Genomic DNA, 20,692 nt, shown 5'->3' on the forward strand with positions numbered 1-20,692 from the left:
CCGGGCCGCCTCTCCCCCGGCCCCCGCCGCGGAGCGCGGGGCGCTCCCGCCGCTCCAGACCCCAGCGGCGGCTCGTGCGGAGCGGAGGGGAGCGGCGCGGCGCAGCCCAGCAGCGGGGCGCGGAGCTGCTCCGCAGCGGCCGCAGGGGAGCGCGGCGGCAGCAGCACCCCCGCCTGCGACGTGGGTCACGGCGCTGCCGGCCGAGGGGAGGGGGCGGCCGTCCCGTCCCGGGGGTTTCTCACCTTTACCGAGTCGGGCCGGCGCCAGAAGCGCAGCAGAAAGTTCAGCATGCAGGAAGTTTGGGGGCAACTCGGGGAGTAACTCGGCAGCTGTGCTTGCTGTTGGGGTGCTGTGTGGGGGTTTTGTTTTGGGTTTGGTGGGGGTTTTTTGTGCCTTTTTTTCTTTACCACCCACAACCCCCCTTAGCCGCCCCCCCCCCCCCCCCCCCCCCCCCTACAACTCCCCCAAACACAGAAGCAATCCGCAACAACAACCAAAAAGTCCGGGAAGGGGGAGAGAACACGCCAGAGGGAAGCACCCTCGGTGGGGAGAGCCGGGTTTCTTTGCAGAGACACGGTCCCATTCACAGCGGATCCCAATGCAACTGCTCATCCTCCTCCTCCTCTACGCTGTCGTCTGTGCGAACTTTTGCAGCCGTCAGGGCACCACTGCCCCTGCCCAGAGCGGATCTATAAAAGCCTTGCGGTCCTCGAATATCAGGCGAGATGGTAAGTGTCCCTCAGTCCTCTTTATTCCCAAGGGCTGCGTTTGCAGAGGAAGCCCCGAGCGCGCCCCAGGAGCTGCCGTGGCCCCTTCCCCGGGAGCGGCGGCCGCGTCCCCGGAGCCGGTGGGGGTGCCTGTCCGGGCGGGGGTCCCGTCCCTGGGAGGCCGGCGGGGGTCGGCCCGGGAGCGTGTGGCCAGGTGGAGGGTGTGGGCTGAGGGGGCGGCTCTGCCTGGCGGCTGCTCCTCCAGGCGGTCCCAAACTTCTCCGGGCAACCTCGAGGAGGTTTCCGGGCAGCCGGGGGCGCCCTCCGGGCTGCGGGCGGCACCTCGACCCGGCCGGCGCGGTGTGCCCGGTCCCTGCTGCCGTGGAGGGGTCGCCCCGCCCGGCGACCGTCGGCACCCGTGGGCCCCGTCTCCTCTCTGAGCCTTTGACGCGAGTTCGTGGCGGCCCCCGGCCTGCGCGGCGCCGGTGCGCTGTCCCCGCTGGGGCGGTGTGTGCTGGGCGAGGGAAGGTGCGCGGCGGCCTCAGGGCGCGGCAGGGGCGGCGCCGCCGTCACCTCAGGGGTGCTTGGCGGGAGCGCGGCTCCTCTCCCGGCCTCCATGCGGTCTGTCGCCGCTTTCGGCTCCTGCGATGGCTCTCGGAGTGCCAGCCTCCTGGTGGAGGGCTTGCCTTGGCGGGAGGGTTTGGGCCTGGAGCTGAGTGTTCGCCTGGGTCTGCTGGGCTGTGCCCCGTGAGGACTAGCTTCGTCCCTTGTGCCCGCCGCATGGTTGGCAGGAGTAGGCAGTGCGGTGATGGTGAGCGCCAAGGAGGGTGGCCGCAGCCGTTTGGACGCTGCCTGCCTGTTAGGAAGGGGGGTTCGGTCTCCCTGACCCGTGCGTTTCCTGCTGTGAGCCGCTGACAGACAACCCGACAGCCGAGGTGCTGTCAAGGGACACAAGCGTCTCAAGTGTGCGGTCAGCGTGGGCATGTGCTGTGGCCTCTCGATGAATGAATATGGAGGCTTTATAAAAACAGCACCACTGAAATTCACATTTGGAATCCATTTGTTTGTGATTAAAGATAAAGAAAACCAGGTCTTTTTGGTTTGGGAGGGGCTATGAGCCTCTGGTTGGGGAGCAGCCTGTCGTGTTGCGACTTCCCATGAGGGAGGACCCACTTTTGCACATGGCAGGATACCTTCGTGCAGAGCAAAATGCAAGATCCTCTCCCTGAAAATGAAGAGTTACTTAAGTTCAGTCTTGCAAGTTAACGTCTTCCAGTTGCCAGAATTTATACATTTTATAAACTCTTTTCAAAAACCCAGTCACTTGAGCCTTTTCCAAGATTGTACTCCGTATTTGCCAGTGTTTATTTTTCAGCATGTATACAGTGTGTGTAATGGGTATACATTTCATTTAGGAAGACGTTTTTGTTTCAATTTGGAGCCATATTGAACTTAATAATCTTTTGTATGCCTTTCCTAGACACTGAAAGAAGGCATAGAGAAGGTAAAGATGCTTTTTCCTAGAACTGAGATAGTGACTTTGGAAACAAGACAGAACTGCAGTTTCTTCTGCCTCAGAAGTCAAATTTAGTCTAATAAAAAAATATGTATGTGGTTGTAATAAAAGCATACATCCATTATTTCTGTTTCATTCTTTAAAACTATTATGTATTTTATCAAACTTCATGACTTGTTAGCCTGCCATCTTAAACTTCATAGAAAAACTGAGACCATCTCTGAACTAAGCTAAGCAAGCTTCCTTCCAAGTCAAACTCCAAACAAGCTTTTCCATGGAAAACTGCAGTGATTTACTTAGAACTTCAAAATGTGTTCTATGCTGATCTTCTCTGTAGAGTCAATGAAAAAAATCAGTAACCCCTAATATTTATAATGTTTTCCGCTTACTGGCAGTGTGACGGGTGTTTTACTCCACAGAAGACTTCCTGTGGTGAAATTGCTTCTTGAGGTGATGAAGAGAATAAGCCTATGTGAAATGATTAGTTAATTGCTCTTTTCCTAGTTGTGATCATTTGATGTTGTGATTAAGCTTTGTATCTTTAAATATCTTCCACAGCTTGTAGTGGCTGGACGTTCTAGGTGTCGGGGGGACTGGTACTGGGGCTGTTTGAAAGAAGCAGATCTATGTGAAATTAAATGCTACCTTTGGCCCTCCTTGGGCCATATGCTAGTTAGACCTACAGCCTACAGACGTAGTAAAACACACCCATGCTGAAGCCAGACACCTCTGCAGTCCTTCAGTGGATGTTACCCATGCACTGAGGAGGTAGCACAGTTTGAGGAAGACCACATGCAGATACGTAGCGTGCTGCAGCCTTGCTGTCCTTGTGCTTGGGAATTTTCTTGCTTTTTTCTCTGCAAAGGAAGGTGTGTTCTCATATGGCCAGTGGAGCTGGGCATCAGGTCACAGCATCCACAATAGATCAGCTGCTGATCACTCTGATTTTACTTAAATGAATCAAACTGTTGCTTGAGTTTGTTGGCTAATAGTCTGTATTTGTGCAGCCAGAGGTTATGAGCTAGATTCCAAATGTTGTAAGCATGTGATTAGCTTACAAGCAAAGTGTTAGACCATAGTTGGCTGTAGGCCAGTAGAAGTATTTCTGTCTTTTATAATTTTCAGTGGTGTTTGTTTCTTGTTTTGGTGTGAAGGGCTGATATGGAATAGCATTGCTGAGTGAGACAGTATTTTTTGCTTTGTAAATGTTTGCAGACATGACAGTATGGAACAGGATCTAAGAAGACACAATGCACTGAGGATAGTATGTTCCAACAGTCTCTCTCAAAATGCACAGCAGGGACAAAAAACAATTTAATATTATGCCCTGGGTTGTTGATCATGATTATTATGTTGTGGAGTTAAGAGAGATACTGAAGACGAAGCAAGGTCTGTTCAGCTCTTCAAGAAAATGTTATATCTTGGCAAATCCAAGACCACCTGCACATTTTATTAAAAAAAGAAAATAATCCTTTGGATTCCAGTTTTCTGTTACCTGCAAGCAGGGTGAACTAGTGATACTGCATACACAGAGCTTTAATACAGAGGCTTGGTCTTGCTTCTGGCCAAAACAAACCTTTGCACTGTGCGTGATTCAAGATTGTCTTTCTTCTTTTTGGCAAAAAGAGGTTGGACTATTTGTAATCACTCTTACTTAAGACCGAGGTTGCTCTGAGAAGAAATCTATAGATAAAGGGTAGCACATTAAAAAAAAGTGCCATTCAATGACTACCAAACCTAACCAGACTGTACTTCCTGCTGAAGATATTAAGAATATAAATAACCTGCTTACAAGGCATCCTCTTGTCCTGGTGGAAGGACAGGCGTTGATGACTCAGCTGTCCAGTGTAGCACTAATCAATTTTTTTAAGTGTCCTGGAGATGCCAGCCACATTTATAGCACGTGTAGTGGTACTTACTTAAAGTGTTTATTAATGCCGTTACCTGTTAAGTCCTCTGAAGTTCTTCAGAATAATAGAGAGGACTTCCAGATGCTTCCATTGTTCTCTTTGCCTCACTTTCCAAATTTGCAGTATGCAGATAATACTGCCTAATTACAAGAAGTCTGATACTTTGTTTCTGCTATTTTGGTTGTTTATGTGTACTTGGAGATTAAAAGTGGATATGGAAAATGCTAAGTAATATTTTTTACTGTATGGTGTCTAACTGAAACATCAATTGCTCGTTCTTATCTGTTATTGAATAAATATTTGTATGAATGCTCCACCTAGGAAAATATGTCTAGTCTGTATACTCAGATTAAGCATCACTATGCATATTTTAAAGTTTAAACCCCAAAGTTTAAAGAAAAGACAGAGAACAGCATAGTGTCAGATAATTTCAGTATGTAAACAACCGAAAGCCATGGAATCAGTATCTGCTGATGTGAATTTGAAAACATAATATCAGATGACTTAAGATAAGATTCTGGGCTCTTGCAGTTTTCATTATGAATCAAAAAAATCAGGATTTCCAAATCTTGGTTTGCTTGTGCACATGAAAATACAAAGAAAAATTGCATGTTGGCATTCTAGGGAAATGGCAACAGAATTTGGCTTTTGATGGTGTGTCCAAAGAGATGTATGCCATTAACTCTACCCTCCCCTTCCTTGTGCTTCACTGTACTTAAGCACAGTGAAAAGCATTTGATAATTTGGGTAGCATCCTCTCACCAAATAGATGTTAAATGTCTGCTCTTGGGAGAAGGCATAATTATTTTGAGTTTTTGTCATACCACTTTGAAATGACTCCTGTATTTACTAGTGGTATAGGAACCTCAGTTTTTGGATTATTAATTGAATTCTTTTATAATAGGCTTATATACATGCGTTCTTAAAGGACTTTGGTAACAAAATTATGTCAACTGGAAAACAGCTAAAATAAATTTGCTTTTGTAAGCTTTATTTTCCTGATTTTTTTGTAGGTTTTGTAAAAAAATATGTGTATTTCAGGCTTCATCAGATTAAAAAAACAACTTAGTAATTTACCTGTGGTAATGCACTTTGCTCTACTGTTGTTTAACTTTGATGATGTCTCTTATCAGTATAATTAACTGTTTGGACTGAAGTATTAAAGGGTATTGAGTGAGAATTCCAAACCTGACTCAGCAGCAGGCAGCATGGAGGAATTCTCCAAAGGAGCTTTGAAACATGTTTTATTGGGTAGATGTATATCATATAGGGGAAGTCAGTACAAACTCTCCAGCCAGTCTTTCAATACATGTTGGTTTGGGTTTTTTAAAATATATTTATATGAAACTTAATTAAGCCAGCTAAATCTTAAAAGGCTTGCAGAGAAAACTTGATAATTGTATTGCTCTGACTCTTAGAAATGGAGCACTGCTGAAAATTCTGATTTTTTTTTTTTTTCACTGTGATCCCACAGAGATGTTGCATTTTATAAAGCACTCAGGAACAGGCATAAATACAAAACTCACAGAGGATCATTAATGCAATAATATTCTTCATATCTTTAACTTTGAGGATCTTCATAATACCATTAAAGTCATGGGCCAAGTTCTACAGGATTCTGTGGTAGCAAACCTCAAATAGCTTAGATGTAAGTGAGATGATGTAAAGTAAAACTAATTATACCTTACAATGAAGCAAGAGTACAAGTATTTGCAAAATTTAGAATTGTTTCAGTTGGAAAAGACCTTTAAGATCATTGTGTCCAACTGCTAACCCAGCACTGCCAAGTCCACCACTAAACCATGTCCCTAAGCAACACATCTACATGTCTTAAGTACCGCCAGGGAGGGTGACTCAACCACTTCCCTGGCCAGCCTGTTGCTCAACAACCCCTTTGGTGAAGAAATTTTCCCTAATTTCTAATCTAAACTTCCTTGGTGCAACCTGGGACTGTTTTCTCTTGTCCTATCACTTGCTACCTGGGAAAGGAGACCTACCACCACCTCCCTACAGCCTCTTTTCAGGTAGTTGTAGAGAGCAATAAGGTCTCCCCTCAGCCTCCTTTCCGCCAGGCTGAACACCCCCAGTTCCCTCAGCTGCTCCTCGTCAGACTTGTGCTCCAGACCCTTCACCAGCTCCGTTGCCCTTCCCTGGACATGCTGCAGCACCTCTACATCCATCTTGCAGTGAGGGGCCCAAAACTGAACACAGTATTTGAGGTGCAACCCCACCAGTGCTGAATACGGAAGAAGACCACTCCCCTTGTCCTGCTGGCCACGCTGTTTCTGATACAAGCTATTGGCTTGTATTGGCCTTCTTGGCCACCTGGGCACACTGCTGGCTCATGTTCAGCCAGCTGTCAACCAATATCCCCAGGTCATTTTCTGCCTGGCAGCTTTCCAGCCACTCTTCCCCAAGCCTGTTGTGTTTTGTGGGGCTGTTGTGACCCAAGTGCAGTGCAGGACCCGGGCCTGTTGAACTTCACACAGCTGGCCTCGGCCCATCAGTCCAGCCTGTCCAGATCCCTCTGCAGAGCCTTCCTGCCCTCCAGCAGATCAACACTGCCACCCAGCCTGGTGTCATCTGCAAACTTACTGAGGTGAGGGTACACTTTGACCCCCTCACCCAGATCACTGGCAAAGATATTAAAGAGGACTGGCCCCAGTACTGAGCCCTGGGGAACACCACTTGGGACCAGCCACCAGCTGGATGTAGCTCCCTTCACCACCACTCTTTGGGCACAGCCTTCCAGCCAGTATTTCACTCAGTAGAGTAGGCCCATCCAAGTCATGAGCAGCCAGTTTCTCCAGGAGAATGCTGTGGGAAACGGTGTCAAAGGATTTACTAAAGTCTAGGTAGACAACGTCCACAGCCTTTCCCTCATCCATTAAGCGGGCCATCTTGTCATGGGAGGAGATCAAGTTCATCAAGCAGGACCTGCCTTTCATAAACCCGTGCTGGCTGGGCCTGATCACCTGGTTGTCCTATATGTGCCATCTGGTGGATCTGCTGGATATCGTCTGGATATGGAGATGATCTGCTCCATAACCTTCTGTGGCACTGAGGTCAGACTGACAGGCCTGTAGGGCCCTGTAGATCCTCCTTCCAGCCCTGCTTGTAAATGGGCATCCCATTTGCAAAGTTCCTGTCAACTGGGACCTCCCCAGTTAGCCAGGACTGATGATAGATGACGGAAAGTGTTTTGGTGAGCAAATCTGCCAGCTCCGCCAGTACCCTTGCGTGGATCCCATCCGGCCCCATAGCCTTGTGTGTGTCTGAGTGGCGCAGCAGGTGGCTGACCCTTTCCCCTTGGATTATGGGGGCTTCTTTCTGCTCCCTGCCCCTGTCTTCCAGCTCGGGGGACAGGGCACCCAGAGAGCAACTGGTCTTACTATTACAGTCTGAGACAAAGAAGGCATTGAGTACCTCAGCCTTTTCCTCATCCTTTGTCACTGTGTTTTTGTGAAATGTATTTGTCAAATATTTTGTTAAATTAATGAAAAATATGATGCATATTTATCATAGGCATTAATATTATGTATATTCATATGCAGAATAAATATATATCTTTTACATATTATCTAGGATATATATGTGTACATATTTAAAACATGAATCAGAGGACAGAGGCACAGGGAAATGAGAAAATGTGTACTTCATATAATTGGTACCAAATCAGCATTAAAATCATAAAAATATTGTACCCCAAGCATTGTTTTTTTAGAATACTAAAAAAAAAGCCCCAAGTTTTAATTTAACTTTTCAAATTCCTAGTTGAAGAATGAAGTGTTAGGCAAATATTTGAGCCTAACCATTTGAGGTAGTTAAGATACTGGTTACATGATGTCATTAGCTTTATAGTGTTTTGGGTTGAAAGGAACAGTTATGTTTAAAAATGTTTGTCAGTATTCCTGGTTGTGAGTGGAAGTTCTGGAAGTAATTTACATGCTGTTATAATTTATATTAAGTAAAAAGGAACATATAGGACAAAGAATTATTGAAGGCACAGATTCTTTCAAAAAATAATATACAAATTCACAACATTATATTTCTGGCACTCCTTCTTAGGCTGGGTGTAAATATTACATAAAAGGAACAGATCTGCAAAATGTGTATTATTTATACAGCAAGAAACTCCTTTGGAGAACAGTAAATTAGAAGGGCAGGGAATGGCTTTCGTTTCATACCTCTAATAATACTATATATACAAAAGATGCAGCAGAATTTTTTATGTTTTATGCTCCAGTCTTTTTTACATGGATAGTCTTGCTTACATTAAAATATATCTGCAGCAAATTACAGAGTGAGCTCTTTTAACAGCAAATAAAATACCTCATAGGACTGGCTCTGAACACAAGAAAAGTAGGCAGCGGCCTGCGATACCAGAGTCCAAAAGGCTTCAAAATGACCAGTTCCTTTTTGGCTCCAGAGCAATAATTATGACCTCCAGAGGTCCCTTCCAACCTCAGCCATTCTGTAATGGCACCTACTGCAGCTGACAGAGGGGTGGCCATGGTACCTACCCTGCCTCAGCAGCAGTGGTCACCTTCCTTGTCTCTTCTGTCCTGCTCTCCCTCTTTCCCACTCTAACCCTTTTCCATGTACAGCAGTAGCAATTACATGTATTCTCGTTCTCTGATGTATCTTAGCCCCGCTGTGTCCCTTCTCCTTGCCTTCCTCCTCCATTCCTTGTGTAGGAACATTCAATTTTGCCTAAGCAGCTGAGAAGTTTTGAGCTAGCTCTCAATGTTCATAGTATGTTCCCAACCCTACAGAAGGGGTTTCTGCCCCTGCCTGCTCTGGCTTTTCTGGACCTGCAGGGGTTTGACACTAGGATATTAAATGAGTCCTAAGAAATACCATGAGGGCTCTGTGTTGGCATTCTCATTAGTAAGAATTTGCCCACTAATGCAGGAAAATTTAGTAGTGCTTCTTTTAATTAGTTGAGTCAAGTTGTATTCAAGAATTGCCTCTAAAAATGCTGCTATTATATTTATGAGGCTGATTTCATTATATCACATTTTGGATAAAAGAGACCACTTAATCACTGCTTCTGGTGAAGATCTCTTGGCTAAAATACTGGATTGTGTTAGATCACTTGGCAGTTTGTTTCAACCCAATCCTGTTTACAGAGCTAAGGCAATGTCCTGTTTATAGTGTCAAATTGGCTAGATTTTCTTTAGGGAGTTTGGGTTTGACTCTAATGTTTTTGGTAGTGAATAAATCCTACATGATCTTGAGCTTCCCATTGTACTTGATTAATCTTCAGTTTCATGCTTCCCTTTTGATCTGTGTCCCGTGCCGTGAAGGCCAACATCCCATATTTCTGCTTTGGCAGTGAGAGCTCTGCACATTTGGAGATGGTGCAGGAGAATGTACTTTTTACCTTCTGTACAAACTTCCTGCCAATGTATTTTAGCCCTGCTGTGCATTGGGACTTGATGATGTTAGACTCTGTCAAAGTATTTATTAAACACTAGGTCCATGAAAAACATGAAAAATAGCTGTCTTGACCTTCATTGAACTGAAATCGATGACAAAACTTCCATCAGGTCTTCCTGCAGCAGGGTCTGGCTCACAGTTTAGGTGAATTAATCTAGGATAAAAGTAGATCCTTAGGAGTTCAGTGATGAGTTTGTTATTAGGATCACGGAATCACAGGTTGGAAAAGACCTTCAAGATCATCAAGTCCAACTGTAAACCTAACATTGCCAAGTCCACCACTAAACCATGTCCCTGAGCACCACATCTACACATCTTTTAAATACCTCCTGGGATGGTGGGTGACTCAGCTGCTTCCCCGGGGCAGCCTGTTCCAATGCTTGGCAAACTTCAGTGAATAAATTTTTCTCTAATACCCAATCTAAACTTCCCCTGGTGCAAGCTGAGGCTGTTTCCTCTTTTCCTATTGCTTGTTACTTGGGAAAAGAGACTGACCTCCACCTCGCTACAACCTCCTTTCAGGAGGTTCTAGAGAGCAGTAAGGTCTTCCATGAGCCTCCTTGCCTCCAAGCTAAACAAACCCAGTTCCTTCAGCTGCTCCTCCTAAGACTTGTTCTCTGGATTTTTCACCAGCTTCATTACTCTTTGGAAGTACTCCAGCACCTTGATGTCTTTCTTGCAGAAAGGGGCTCATGTAGGTAAGCTTTACAATACTCAGTTAAGATATTCAATTAGTGTCCATACACTGGAAGAAAACCCAAATCCTTTGCACTGAGAGAGATGAAGGGGTAACTGATGTAGTTACATATTGTGTAGCTGAAGTACAGAACAAAGCCTTGTGAGTTCATGTATCTGGCTGCTTTTTCTCCTATACTGACAATCTCGTGTGTCATCCACAGGATATCCTGCAAGAAACTTCAGCTGCAGTACATTTCTAAATAAGACCTTAAGGAAACCTGTCAGTATTTCTGTCTTACATTGTTTTTCTGTTTGGTTTTTAGTTTTAAAGAGGCTCCAAGTCTAATATGCGTGGGCTTTTGTTACTGTTTCTTCTTGGAGCAATTGTAGAAGATTTTTCTCATAGTTGAATGTATTTCTAATCTGATGTGACTCACAGTAAAAGTGTATTGAGAATAAAACAGAGACCCAGACTGGTGAGAGAGAAGGAATAAAAATAGGTACACAGAATGTTGATTACCAGAAGTACTGTGGAATTTGGAAACCCTTTATGTACCCTTTTGCCCTTAATTTTTGAACCAGGAATTTGCCTGAAAGATAAATCCTTTTCTTTAGCAAACAGTGACAGTAGTGTTGCATGAAAACAGCAAGTAGGTGGTAATAATGCCTTGAGATTCTTTGTGGAAATGGACCAACACAGCTTCTTAATCACAATGTCTCAGCAGGGATAAACACTGATAGGAATGATTTTGCTAACACATCCACATGTCAGTGAAAGTGTTTAAGACCTCATCAAGAAGCCTGCAGAGAATGTGCTGCTTTGAAATCGATAGAAAGCCCCAAAGTTATGGTACTGTTTCTTTTCCTGGACCAGGTTGTATGTCTGTTCCCTTGCTGTTGTAAGCCACCCTTCATGTTACTGTTAGGTTGCTGAATATTTGGAAGTCAGCACAGGGGGTGCTGGTTTGCTTTATTGCTGACCTTATGGTGTGACCTGGGGCTACCAAACCCCTATGCCTGTGTGTATCATTGTTGTTCTGGTAGGATGGCTATGTAGTTGTGACAAGAGGAAATATATTCTTTGCTCCTTCCATCCTCATAATGGCAGAGAACAATTCTTTGCCTAGGTAGGCTTGGTTTCATTTTTAACACTTGTCACCCAAGAGACCTTAATGACATGATACGCATTTCTCACCAATTCCCATCACTCATTAGATCTTAGAAAGCGGGAGCCAAAGTTAACCTCTTATTTTGAGCAAGAGATAAAATTCTTGCATCGTATAGTAGTCATCTGTCTGGTCCTAGTATATATGATCTGCTTTTACGTAATTAGCATGTGCAGATGTGTCTACCTCCGAAGTCAGTTCTCTGACGGTGCACACCATGTTTACTGTGCAGTACACTCAGGGTGTCTTGAGTGCTGTCTGAGAAATGGACACAGTGACAATCCCACCATTGCAGCAGGTTGTCTTAGGACTGTCCTTGGACCTGCATGGCAGAGCCAGGTTTTCATGTTACATCCCCATCTCCGTACTTACAACCTGCCTCCCAACAGACTTAAAGAACCAAGTAATTCCCTTGGCCACATGACAACACAGAAACAAGCATCTCCAGAAAATAAACTTGTTTGCACCACAGAGGAACCTCATGCCATACTCTGGTGCACATCTGAGGACTCATTCTGGACCTCCATCATTCCCACAGTGGCAAGTGGAAAAGGATGAGAAGTGGATCAACATGGCTGTTCAGCCTGCTCTTTCCCCAGTTCCCTAACTGGTCACAGCACATGTACTAGGCTTCTGCTGGGCAGTGCTCATGCATTTGATGACATTCTTCTGTGGGCAGTAACACTATATGGCAATACCTTTTGTTTCACGGTAGAGGTCGAGCCCTGGCAGAAGAGGCAGAAGTGCTATCCAGAGCAGTCGTTACATGTGGGCAAAGACTGGAGATCCTTACCAGGGTGCAGCCATCCTTAAAAATTCTGTGGCCTTGTTGCCTGTGCTGTCCCACCTCCTGTGTACTTTCCTGCTCAGAATTGCCACTGTTTTTGCAGGCTCAGAGCTGGGTGACATACTGAGGTAAAATAACAGGGCATGTGAATAACCACTTTTGGGGAACAAGAGCATCATAAAAAACAAGTGCGATGTCCTGCATAAAAGTCAAATATCTTGGCTCTCACATATTGTCTGATAACTTGCGGCATGGGAGTTAAATAGCAGTCTTCCCTCCAAAGAAACACCAGAACAAAACAGGGAAAACTATTATACTTGTTTTGTTTCTTTGCACATTCCTTGGGTTTGATTTCATCTAGTGCATAAGGAAACAGAGGAAGGCCATGAAGAAGAAATCATAATGACTTGATATGTCAGGCCAGTTTATTTTTTTGAAGAATGGGTTTAAAGTCTTTTTTAGCAATACATGCAGGATATTTTTCAAGGCTTGCAGGTGCTGCCTTTTATTTTTGTACAAGGATGTTGTCTCAGGATTTCTGCCTGCAGCCTTATAACAATGCCTGATGCTACTGCTGTGTTTTGTGCCATCACCAACTCTTGCAGGATCTAAAATCAAGCCTTGTCAGGCAGATTGCTTTTCAGCTTACCTTAGGCAAGCCATTAGTCAAAATACTGACTGAGGAAAAAAGTGTCACCTGTTTTTCTTATCAGAAGACAGACAGGATATATTTCCATGTATGCTTTTGAAAAGTGATTGCAAACTGAAGTACATATTATCATAGTTTTGACAATGAATTTCTATCATTTCATTTTCAAAAAGACTTTCAAAGGTGATTGGCCAAACCAGAACAGAAATACCCAAAGCTGCCTTGTTTCTTTCTAGAGAGGATAGCCAGCCTGGTCACCTAATGTGGCTTCTGCTTCTCTGCAGTTTTTATGGGTAGAAGACAAGTATTTCCTTTGCTTTTTTATTATAAATCAGTATTGTCATTTTTTAATTTTTATTTTATATTTAAGGTGGCTAAAGCAAAGCCTATTCTTAAAGAGACAAATCAGCATGAATTTCACTGTATTATTATTTTGTTGGCTTGATGTTTTTGCCAGTTTAAAATTTCTTCAAATTACCGGATAAAATACAGTATCTGATGCCAGCACGTGAATCCAGGCAGTTCTGTAAATTTTTTTGGCAGAGGTTCCTACCCATGCTGCAGCAGCTGGCACAGTTTTTCAGAGAGCAGGAGTGGGCCTGCTGAAAGAGGTGACCAGAAGAAACCCAGGGAGCTCCTACTAGGAATTTAGCTGATATTCTATAAGAAATCTACATGCCACATCCAAAATCCACTGTGTTTGCTTATGGTGGATACTAATAGAGTTCATACCCATAATGGTTGCTGAATGGTTTCACATGGAATGTCTGTTTTCTTCCCCCACATATGCACCATTTCTGTTAAAAAGTTAGTAAAATGTGACTTCTCGATGCTGACATCTGAGGCCTAGAAAAACAAAGTTGAGAATAGACTGACAATACTGGAAACTGAAGAATTCTGGTATCTGTCAAATCCCCACATTTCTATATTGAAAAAAAAATGCACTGCCCTCAAAAACTTTTGCTAAATGTTTGCTCTTAGAATAAGGCAAAGGAAAGCAACCAGAAAGAAAGGAAGATAAAAACGATTTTAGCAACAGAGACATTTTCATTTCTATTCATTTCCATTCTTGCCAGGACAAATAAAAAAAATAAAATAAAAAAAAAAAGACTAAACGTGGGATTAACCTGAAGCATATTTTTAAAATGAAATCCAAATTCACATGAGGTACAAAGTGAAATTGACTACACAACATTGTTAAATGTACAAAATAAAAACAGAACTAAAAATTTTATCTTTCTTTTTGTTAGATTCATTGTAGGGCCAGACATAACAGGGCTAAAGGGTAAAATTATGCAAGTTGAGCATGTGCATTAGCAGGCATGTACTGAGTGTCAGAAGGAAGGTGGGGAAAGGAGTTGCACTCTGTCTCGGGTTTCCCAGTTAATCTTCCCGGTGGGTGTACAAACACAGGGCAATAGAAGGGGTGTTGTCGTAAATAATGACTAAGGCAGAGAAGCTGGAGCAAGTTGGATAGTGTGTTAATAGTCCTTACTCTGTGCTGAAGTACCTACTCCATGTCTGGCTGATGAAATGGAAGGGCATCCCCTTGTTTCAGGGTGTGCTGGACGGGGGCTCCCTCCTGCCTGAAGAACTGAAGTCACAGCTTAGCCTTGCACCAGTAAACAATCTGATATATTGCCAGATTTGACTTTTTTCTGTTCCTCCACATGGGACTGCAGCTTTTGCTAAGAGAAACAGATGATGTGCTCAGTCTCTGTATTCCTTACTGAGCCGCATGGGAGAGACAGTCCACATGCACTTCATGTGAGGCATATGTATTTTTTGTGTCATTTTGTGTCAGTGTGTGCCATTTTGTCTTCCCACGGAGGATGGACACTGGGTATAGGTCCTGTCTTCACCTTGCTCCCAAGAGAGAGAATAATGCAGTTTTAAATATTATGTGATTGTGCTCAATTTGTGTAAGAGCGATTTACCGTAATTGTCATTTTATTAACGTAGTGTGGTTTCAGCTGCTGTTCACCTCTTACTAATGACTGGTAAATAAAATGCTAATTTATTTTACAGCTTTTGTGTTGCAAAAGTTCAGGTATTCAGATAACTTAATTAGCACCTAATTTCCACATACACTTAATAGTTAATCTGAGAGTTTTTAGATACCTGCTGAGAATCAAACTGTACTGAAGCTGTTAGCGCTGCTGAGGTTTGATTGAGGTCCATGTCTGTTGTTAACTGGTATTCTTACAGTAATACTCTACAGATTCATATTTGACTTTAAGTAGAGAAGAGATGGAATAGAACTGGTTAAACTATTTATAAAACAGTTACGGTTTTTCTCCGTTGTGGTTGGCAGAGGAGGAAGGAATATTACAGAAAACATGAGAGGCAGCATCCTCATGTGCGCTTTCCTCCAGATCTGGTGGCTAGAGACCGTCCTGTATGCAAAAAACATATGTTTGAGGAATCTTGAGAGGAAACAGTTCTAGCATTGTGTCTCATAAATCCATCAGGATCACTCAGTCAACACCGGTGCAGCAGCTGATACCATCTATTTTGAGTATGAAAATTATGAGTTATTCTTTTATAGGCTGTATTATCCTCTAGTGGTTACTGTCTCTCCTTGTGACTATACTGGCAACTTCTAAACTGAAATGTAACTCATGCACCTCAGACACCTTCAATTGCTCTGTCTGTGGAGAAATCCTCTGCTGCAAAGGTGGTTCAGACTTGCATTCATGCTGCCACTGATGGGGGTGTAAGTGGAGGTCTTAGGGCATCTTTGAAGAGACTTCTGGTTTCCAGCACTCTTAAGAATTTAGGTTTGAGACCTTAACCATGTTCTGTAACCTTCTTGCCACAGCCTGTTTTTCTAAGAAAGAAATGGTGGTTCCTGGTCTGTGTGATTCTGTGTGTGCATGTACCTGTGTGTGTAGCAGCTAGCCTATCTATGGAAAGGTAATCAAACGCTATGCAGTACTACTTGATTCTACTGTAAATATCTGCTTCCTTAGAGCATTCTAAAGATAATATGCAGCCTCTGTGCTGTAACATTTGTGTTATGTTCCTTTGGCTCTTCCTGCCAGAATAATTTCAGAATAACCCTCTTCTATATTTCTATAACTCTGTTTTGGGAAGAACCCCTGATATGGAACAAATGACTATCAGCCAGTGAGAATGTTCCAACATATGTCACTTATAGTTAGGATTTCTTACCCATAAGTGCAAAGTGTAGTAAATCTGTTTAGTTCCACTCTCCCTGGTATTATGCATGGCATCTAAGCTGATGCTCATCTCTGAGTATCTAGGACTTAACTCCAAATTCAGGTGTCCAAATGCTACAGTTTTGTTAACAGGCTCTGCAACTTTCCGTATAAGCTCTATACAGGACTTTTTATTGTTCTGATAGGCATAGAAAAGCAGGTCACGCTTTTTTGCTTCTACAGTTTTGGAGCTGTCTGGACATAAAACTTTTATACTATGCTAATAAATGTGTTGTTCCTAGCTATAATAATGTTTTATATTTCGATGAAAATCTTTCTAATATATGTTGTTTTGAAGAATATGATCTTGATGAAATTAATAGTATTGTGAAGGTCTTCTTACTTTTTATATTGCTTACATCTATTGCATTGCAAACTACTGCATGCTGCTGGGACTGCTGTGCCCTAGAGACTATTCTGCACAAATCCTCATAAAATCTGCAAAGTTTTCTTTTATGATTAAATATAAATATATTTTTTCTTAAATATAGGACTTGATTGTGTAGTAAAAACATTATTAATCAAACAACTTTCTCATTTGAAAAAGAAACCCATTTGAAATCATGACACCTTATTTGAAGATTTGAAGTGAGCAAAATGTAATACCTTGCAAGATATAACACATGGTATTGGATAACTGAAAAATGCTGTTTCATTGAGATCTGTCAAATTCTACTACTTGAAATACTGCTTTCTTAATTATGCGTGGAATTCAAGAACTATTTTTATGTTTTGAGGTCAGCTCAAGTTTTGCAACCATACCACAGTGGGATGTAGTTCATTAAATACCTGTATATTCTATATTTACAGTAGACTGAATGCTGATGTTGGCATTTTTTTCAACTTCTGAGACTTGCTGTACAGAAATTTTGCTTTTGTTATTCCTGGTTTCAATTTACCTGGCAAGTGCAGAGGAAATACTCTTTTTTCGTTTTTTTTCAGTTCACTCAAAATTGAGAAATCAATCTGGGCTTATAAAAAAACCAAAAACTGAACAGAACACAAACAGAATTATTTTCTCTTTCAGTCCGTAAGTAAAAATTAACTACAAGTGTATGAAGTCAGCATTGCAGAGAAAAACATTTGAAATACAAATAGGAACATACCTGCACTGCTGCTTTCAAAAAGGTTTACATTTTCATTTCATTTTATTTTAGGGACCATGAATAATTTCAGAAATGTGGCTGCTGTTGTGTGTGTGCACAGGAGCAATGGGTGTTCATTAAAAGGCAACATTTCCTTTACTTGCTATGTCAAACTTGAATGCAAAACATGTTATGCTACTTCTTTTTCTGATGCTTTCAACACAATTAAGGTAATGTTATATAAATAAGAGCTATTTTAAATGCTGGGATATGCAAATTTTAATTGAATTCTAATTTCTGTCCAAATACAGCTTGATGCACATCACAGTCAAAACAATAATTTTCATTATTATGAATATGTTCTCAGACATCTTAAAAAATCATGACGTTCAGGATGTGCAGTAAATGTATGGTGAGACAAAGGAGCTTTAAATGTTACTAGACATAGCTCGTCTTCCTAGGGAGCAGAAAGAATTATTTGCCCTTGTGCTGTTATATTTAATTGCAGACAAGTATGTTCTGAATGGTTGTGTCTTTAAATATTCTTTTAAAACAAACAAACCTGAAAAGTAAAAATGAAAACTCAGATTAAAATTAAAGATAAAAAGCTAGGTTTCTTGCTAGTAGCTTGAAATCTTGGATGTCAATCAATTAATCTTCCCAATTCCACATTAGGTTATAAAATATATCATAAAGTCACTTTATCTCAGGTCCTGGCTGCAGGCCTTTGAAAAGTGTGTGTGTATATATGTAAGTACGTAGATATGTACGTTTGCCTTGTGCTTAAGGGATTCTTATACATTTACATTTAGATTCAGTCTGACTTACTGTGTGTTTAAATGAGGCAGAAACATAACTGGTAGAGAAAAAAAAGTTTATTTTACCAAATATAGTGGTTTGAAAAATGGGGCATCTTGTTAAATCTTCTTTTATAATTGAGGAGGAAAGAAAGGCACCTGCAGAGAACTGTTCATCCCATTTGTCTTATATACCTGTCTTCAGGTGAGATGAATTACCTTCTGCATGTGCCTTATTTTTGCACTCAATACAGAGCAAATCTAGGGCAAGTAGGTCACTAGCACAGCAAGCTCAGAGAAGTGCCTAAAAATACTCCAGTTTTCATCACTCTCTCAGAAATGTAAGTTGGGTCTTCTGGATTTCTTTAAAGTGCTGCATCTTTAGGAAAAGATTAAAGTTTTTTATAGAGCCATGAACAATGGCATTATACAAGTTACTTCTGACTAGTAAGTGATATCAGCCTGTCACTGGGAATGTGAGTTTCAAGAACAATGTTCAGTACCACTGCTTTGGGGATAAAATGTGAAGGGTTGACACTACTATTAGAATAAGAGCAGGTTTAGGATTGCATTTGGCTTCCCCTTTTTTTCAGGATCACAGGCAGTTATTAAATAGACTTCGATCGACCGGCATATATTTGCGCAATATCTTGTGTTAGCAGTTTTTTATATGTGCAGAGGTCAACTGAGATTCATATGTGTCACCCTGCCAGCTGTTGTAGACCTCATAATGGCACTAGGTTCTGACTCATGGAGAATGAATTGGTCAGAGGTTTCTGGCCGGGTCTGAAATCACTGTTTGTAAGGAAGCAGCTCTCAGCGACGCCTGGTTGAAGGTACACAGTCATCAAAGTTGAGCCAGAGGTTGCTGCAAAGTGTAAGTACTGGAGGGAAAATGGGTTGGTTGGTTGAATGCCGACTCCCAAACTGCAAAGAACATCAGTAATTCTGTTGCGGTGCTGTTCCTAGGAGGAAACCTTTGGGTGGGGGCTGGTTGTATGAACATGTAACTGCAAAAATGAATCTACACTTTTTGAGCCCATTAGCTGTCTACCTTCTGAATCTTTGCAGTTGTGTTTGTCTCCCTGCTCATCTGAAGCGTCTTTCCCCTTTCCCTCTCTTCCCTCATCCTGACCAAACCCACTCAGGCATAATGCTGGCTGAGACACCTGCGCCTGCAGATCTCCCTGGACCTGCAGCTGTAGCGCATGTAGTCATTGACTTACATGTGTTCCTGCACCTCAGACTGTATAACAGGAGATACTTGGTGGCTATCTACGTTGTAAAACACTGTTTTCCCTAGGTGATCAGCAGATATAAAATCAAAGAAAAAATAAATAACATGTGTTTAGAATGTATTTAAAAATGTATTTTCTTGCTTAAACTTACCTAAATGCAGATATAAACTGTCTATAATCTTTCTGTGTTAAGGCCTAAACTTCATTTAATATCTTGAATTCAAATAAAATGTAATTCTTTGGACAGCAGAAGTAATGCAACCTGATCTCTTAAGGCTTTATACCTCATTGGTAGGCTGTGCCGTGAAATGTGAGCTGCATTGGAAACTTTCCCCAGTGTTAAGGCATACAGTAACGTTCTCCCTCTGGATTGCCTGCTGAACAATGAGGAGGAGGCTCATGCTGCTTCCCTGCTCCCAGGGAGGCATTAATACTCTCCGTTTTCCTGCCTGTCTTCAGAAAAATAACAGAAATCAAATACCTTTGAGGCTTTTATCCTCAATTTAGCCAACAGGTTCAGTAGTTATTAGGGAAGCTCACAAATGGGGATATAGGCATAGAGCAAATTCACAGTGGTGATGTTATTGAGTGCTTAAGTATAAAAAATAGATTTTGTGTATACCTAGAAGTCCTTTTGTGGAAGCACTGCAACATGAAATCAGGCCTCAGCATTGCCTGAGCTCTCATCCCAGTGGAGTGTGGAATAAAGCTATCAGTGACTTCAATGGGAATGGAGTATTGAGAGCTTTCAGAAATCCCCATCCAGTCATATTTTTTATTTCTCAGAGAGTTATGAGTATTTCAGAGAGTAGAATTTAAACACATGAAAGGAGAAAGTCAGAGTCATAGGAAGTAGGGAACTTCTTTTCTTGAAAAAGAAAAGGAATGTCTCTTCTTGAAAATTATAATAGCCAAAAGAAGTTAATGAAAGCAAGAGTCTGGAGAGATTCTGTGCCATTAAGAATGGACATAAGGTGTGTACATCTAAACTTGCCAGTAAAGGTAGTTAATGTGTAATTCCCATCTGAAAGTAGAATATATGCATAACACATATCATAGATGACAGACTGCATAGGAGAAGTAGAGAGTTAAATCACATTTTGGGTAGAAACACCATGAGTCTGTAAGGTTTGTTTAGCATTTTGCAATGGCTCTGTATCCAAAATGACTGCAACTAGAAACCGAGTATTTTCTGGACATCCAAATACTGTTTCTGGTTCACATGTACTGCATTTAGAGCACAAATAAAACACTGTAGCTTAGGATCCCCCATTTCATCCTTTCCAAGAAAAGATCCCAGCCCAGTCCTTTATATTATTCCCTTCCAACTACTGGTGTTAAAAAAAAGTATTTGCAGGCTTGGACTTTTGTCTTCACAAATGACTTGCAACTTATGTGGTATAATTATTAATCGGTTGTCTTTTCAAAGTTAAACCTGAAAAGCTTTAGATTCTGAAACACCAAAAAGCCAAAGAAATACAGAGATGTCCAGAGGG

At 42.1% G+C, this 20,692-nt stretch overlaps 1 protein-coding gene across 3 annotated transcripts in view; it reads left to right on the forward strand.

The window, feature by feature from the left end:
• Positions 1 to 454: 454 nt before the first annotated feature.
• PDGFD (platelet derived growth factor D) overlaps positions 455 to 20,692 on the forward strand; it is a 147,755-nt gene continuing 127,517 nt past the window's right edge. For all 3 annotated transcript variants that reach the window (XM_005230558.3, XM_027777054.2, XM_027777053.2), the window contains exon 1: positions 455 to 728. In XM_005230558.3, coding sequence (XP_005230615.1) covers positions 599 to 728 — 130 coding nt within the window. In that variant the 5' untranslated portion in view covers positions 455 to 598. The remainder of the gene's footprint in view (positions 729 to 20,692) is intronic.

This window comes from Falco peregrinus, chromosome 4 (genome assembly GCF_023634155.1).
Source record: "Falco peregrinus isolate bFalPer1 chromosome 4, bFalPer1.pri, whole genome shotgun sequence".
NCBI classification, from domain to species: domain Eukaryota; kingdom Metazoa; phylum Chordata; class Aves; order Falconiformes; family Falconidae; genus Falco; species Falco peregrinus.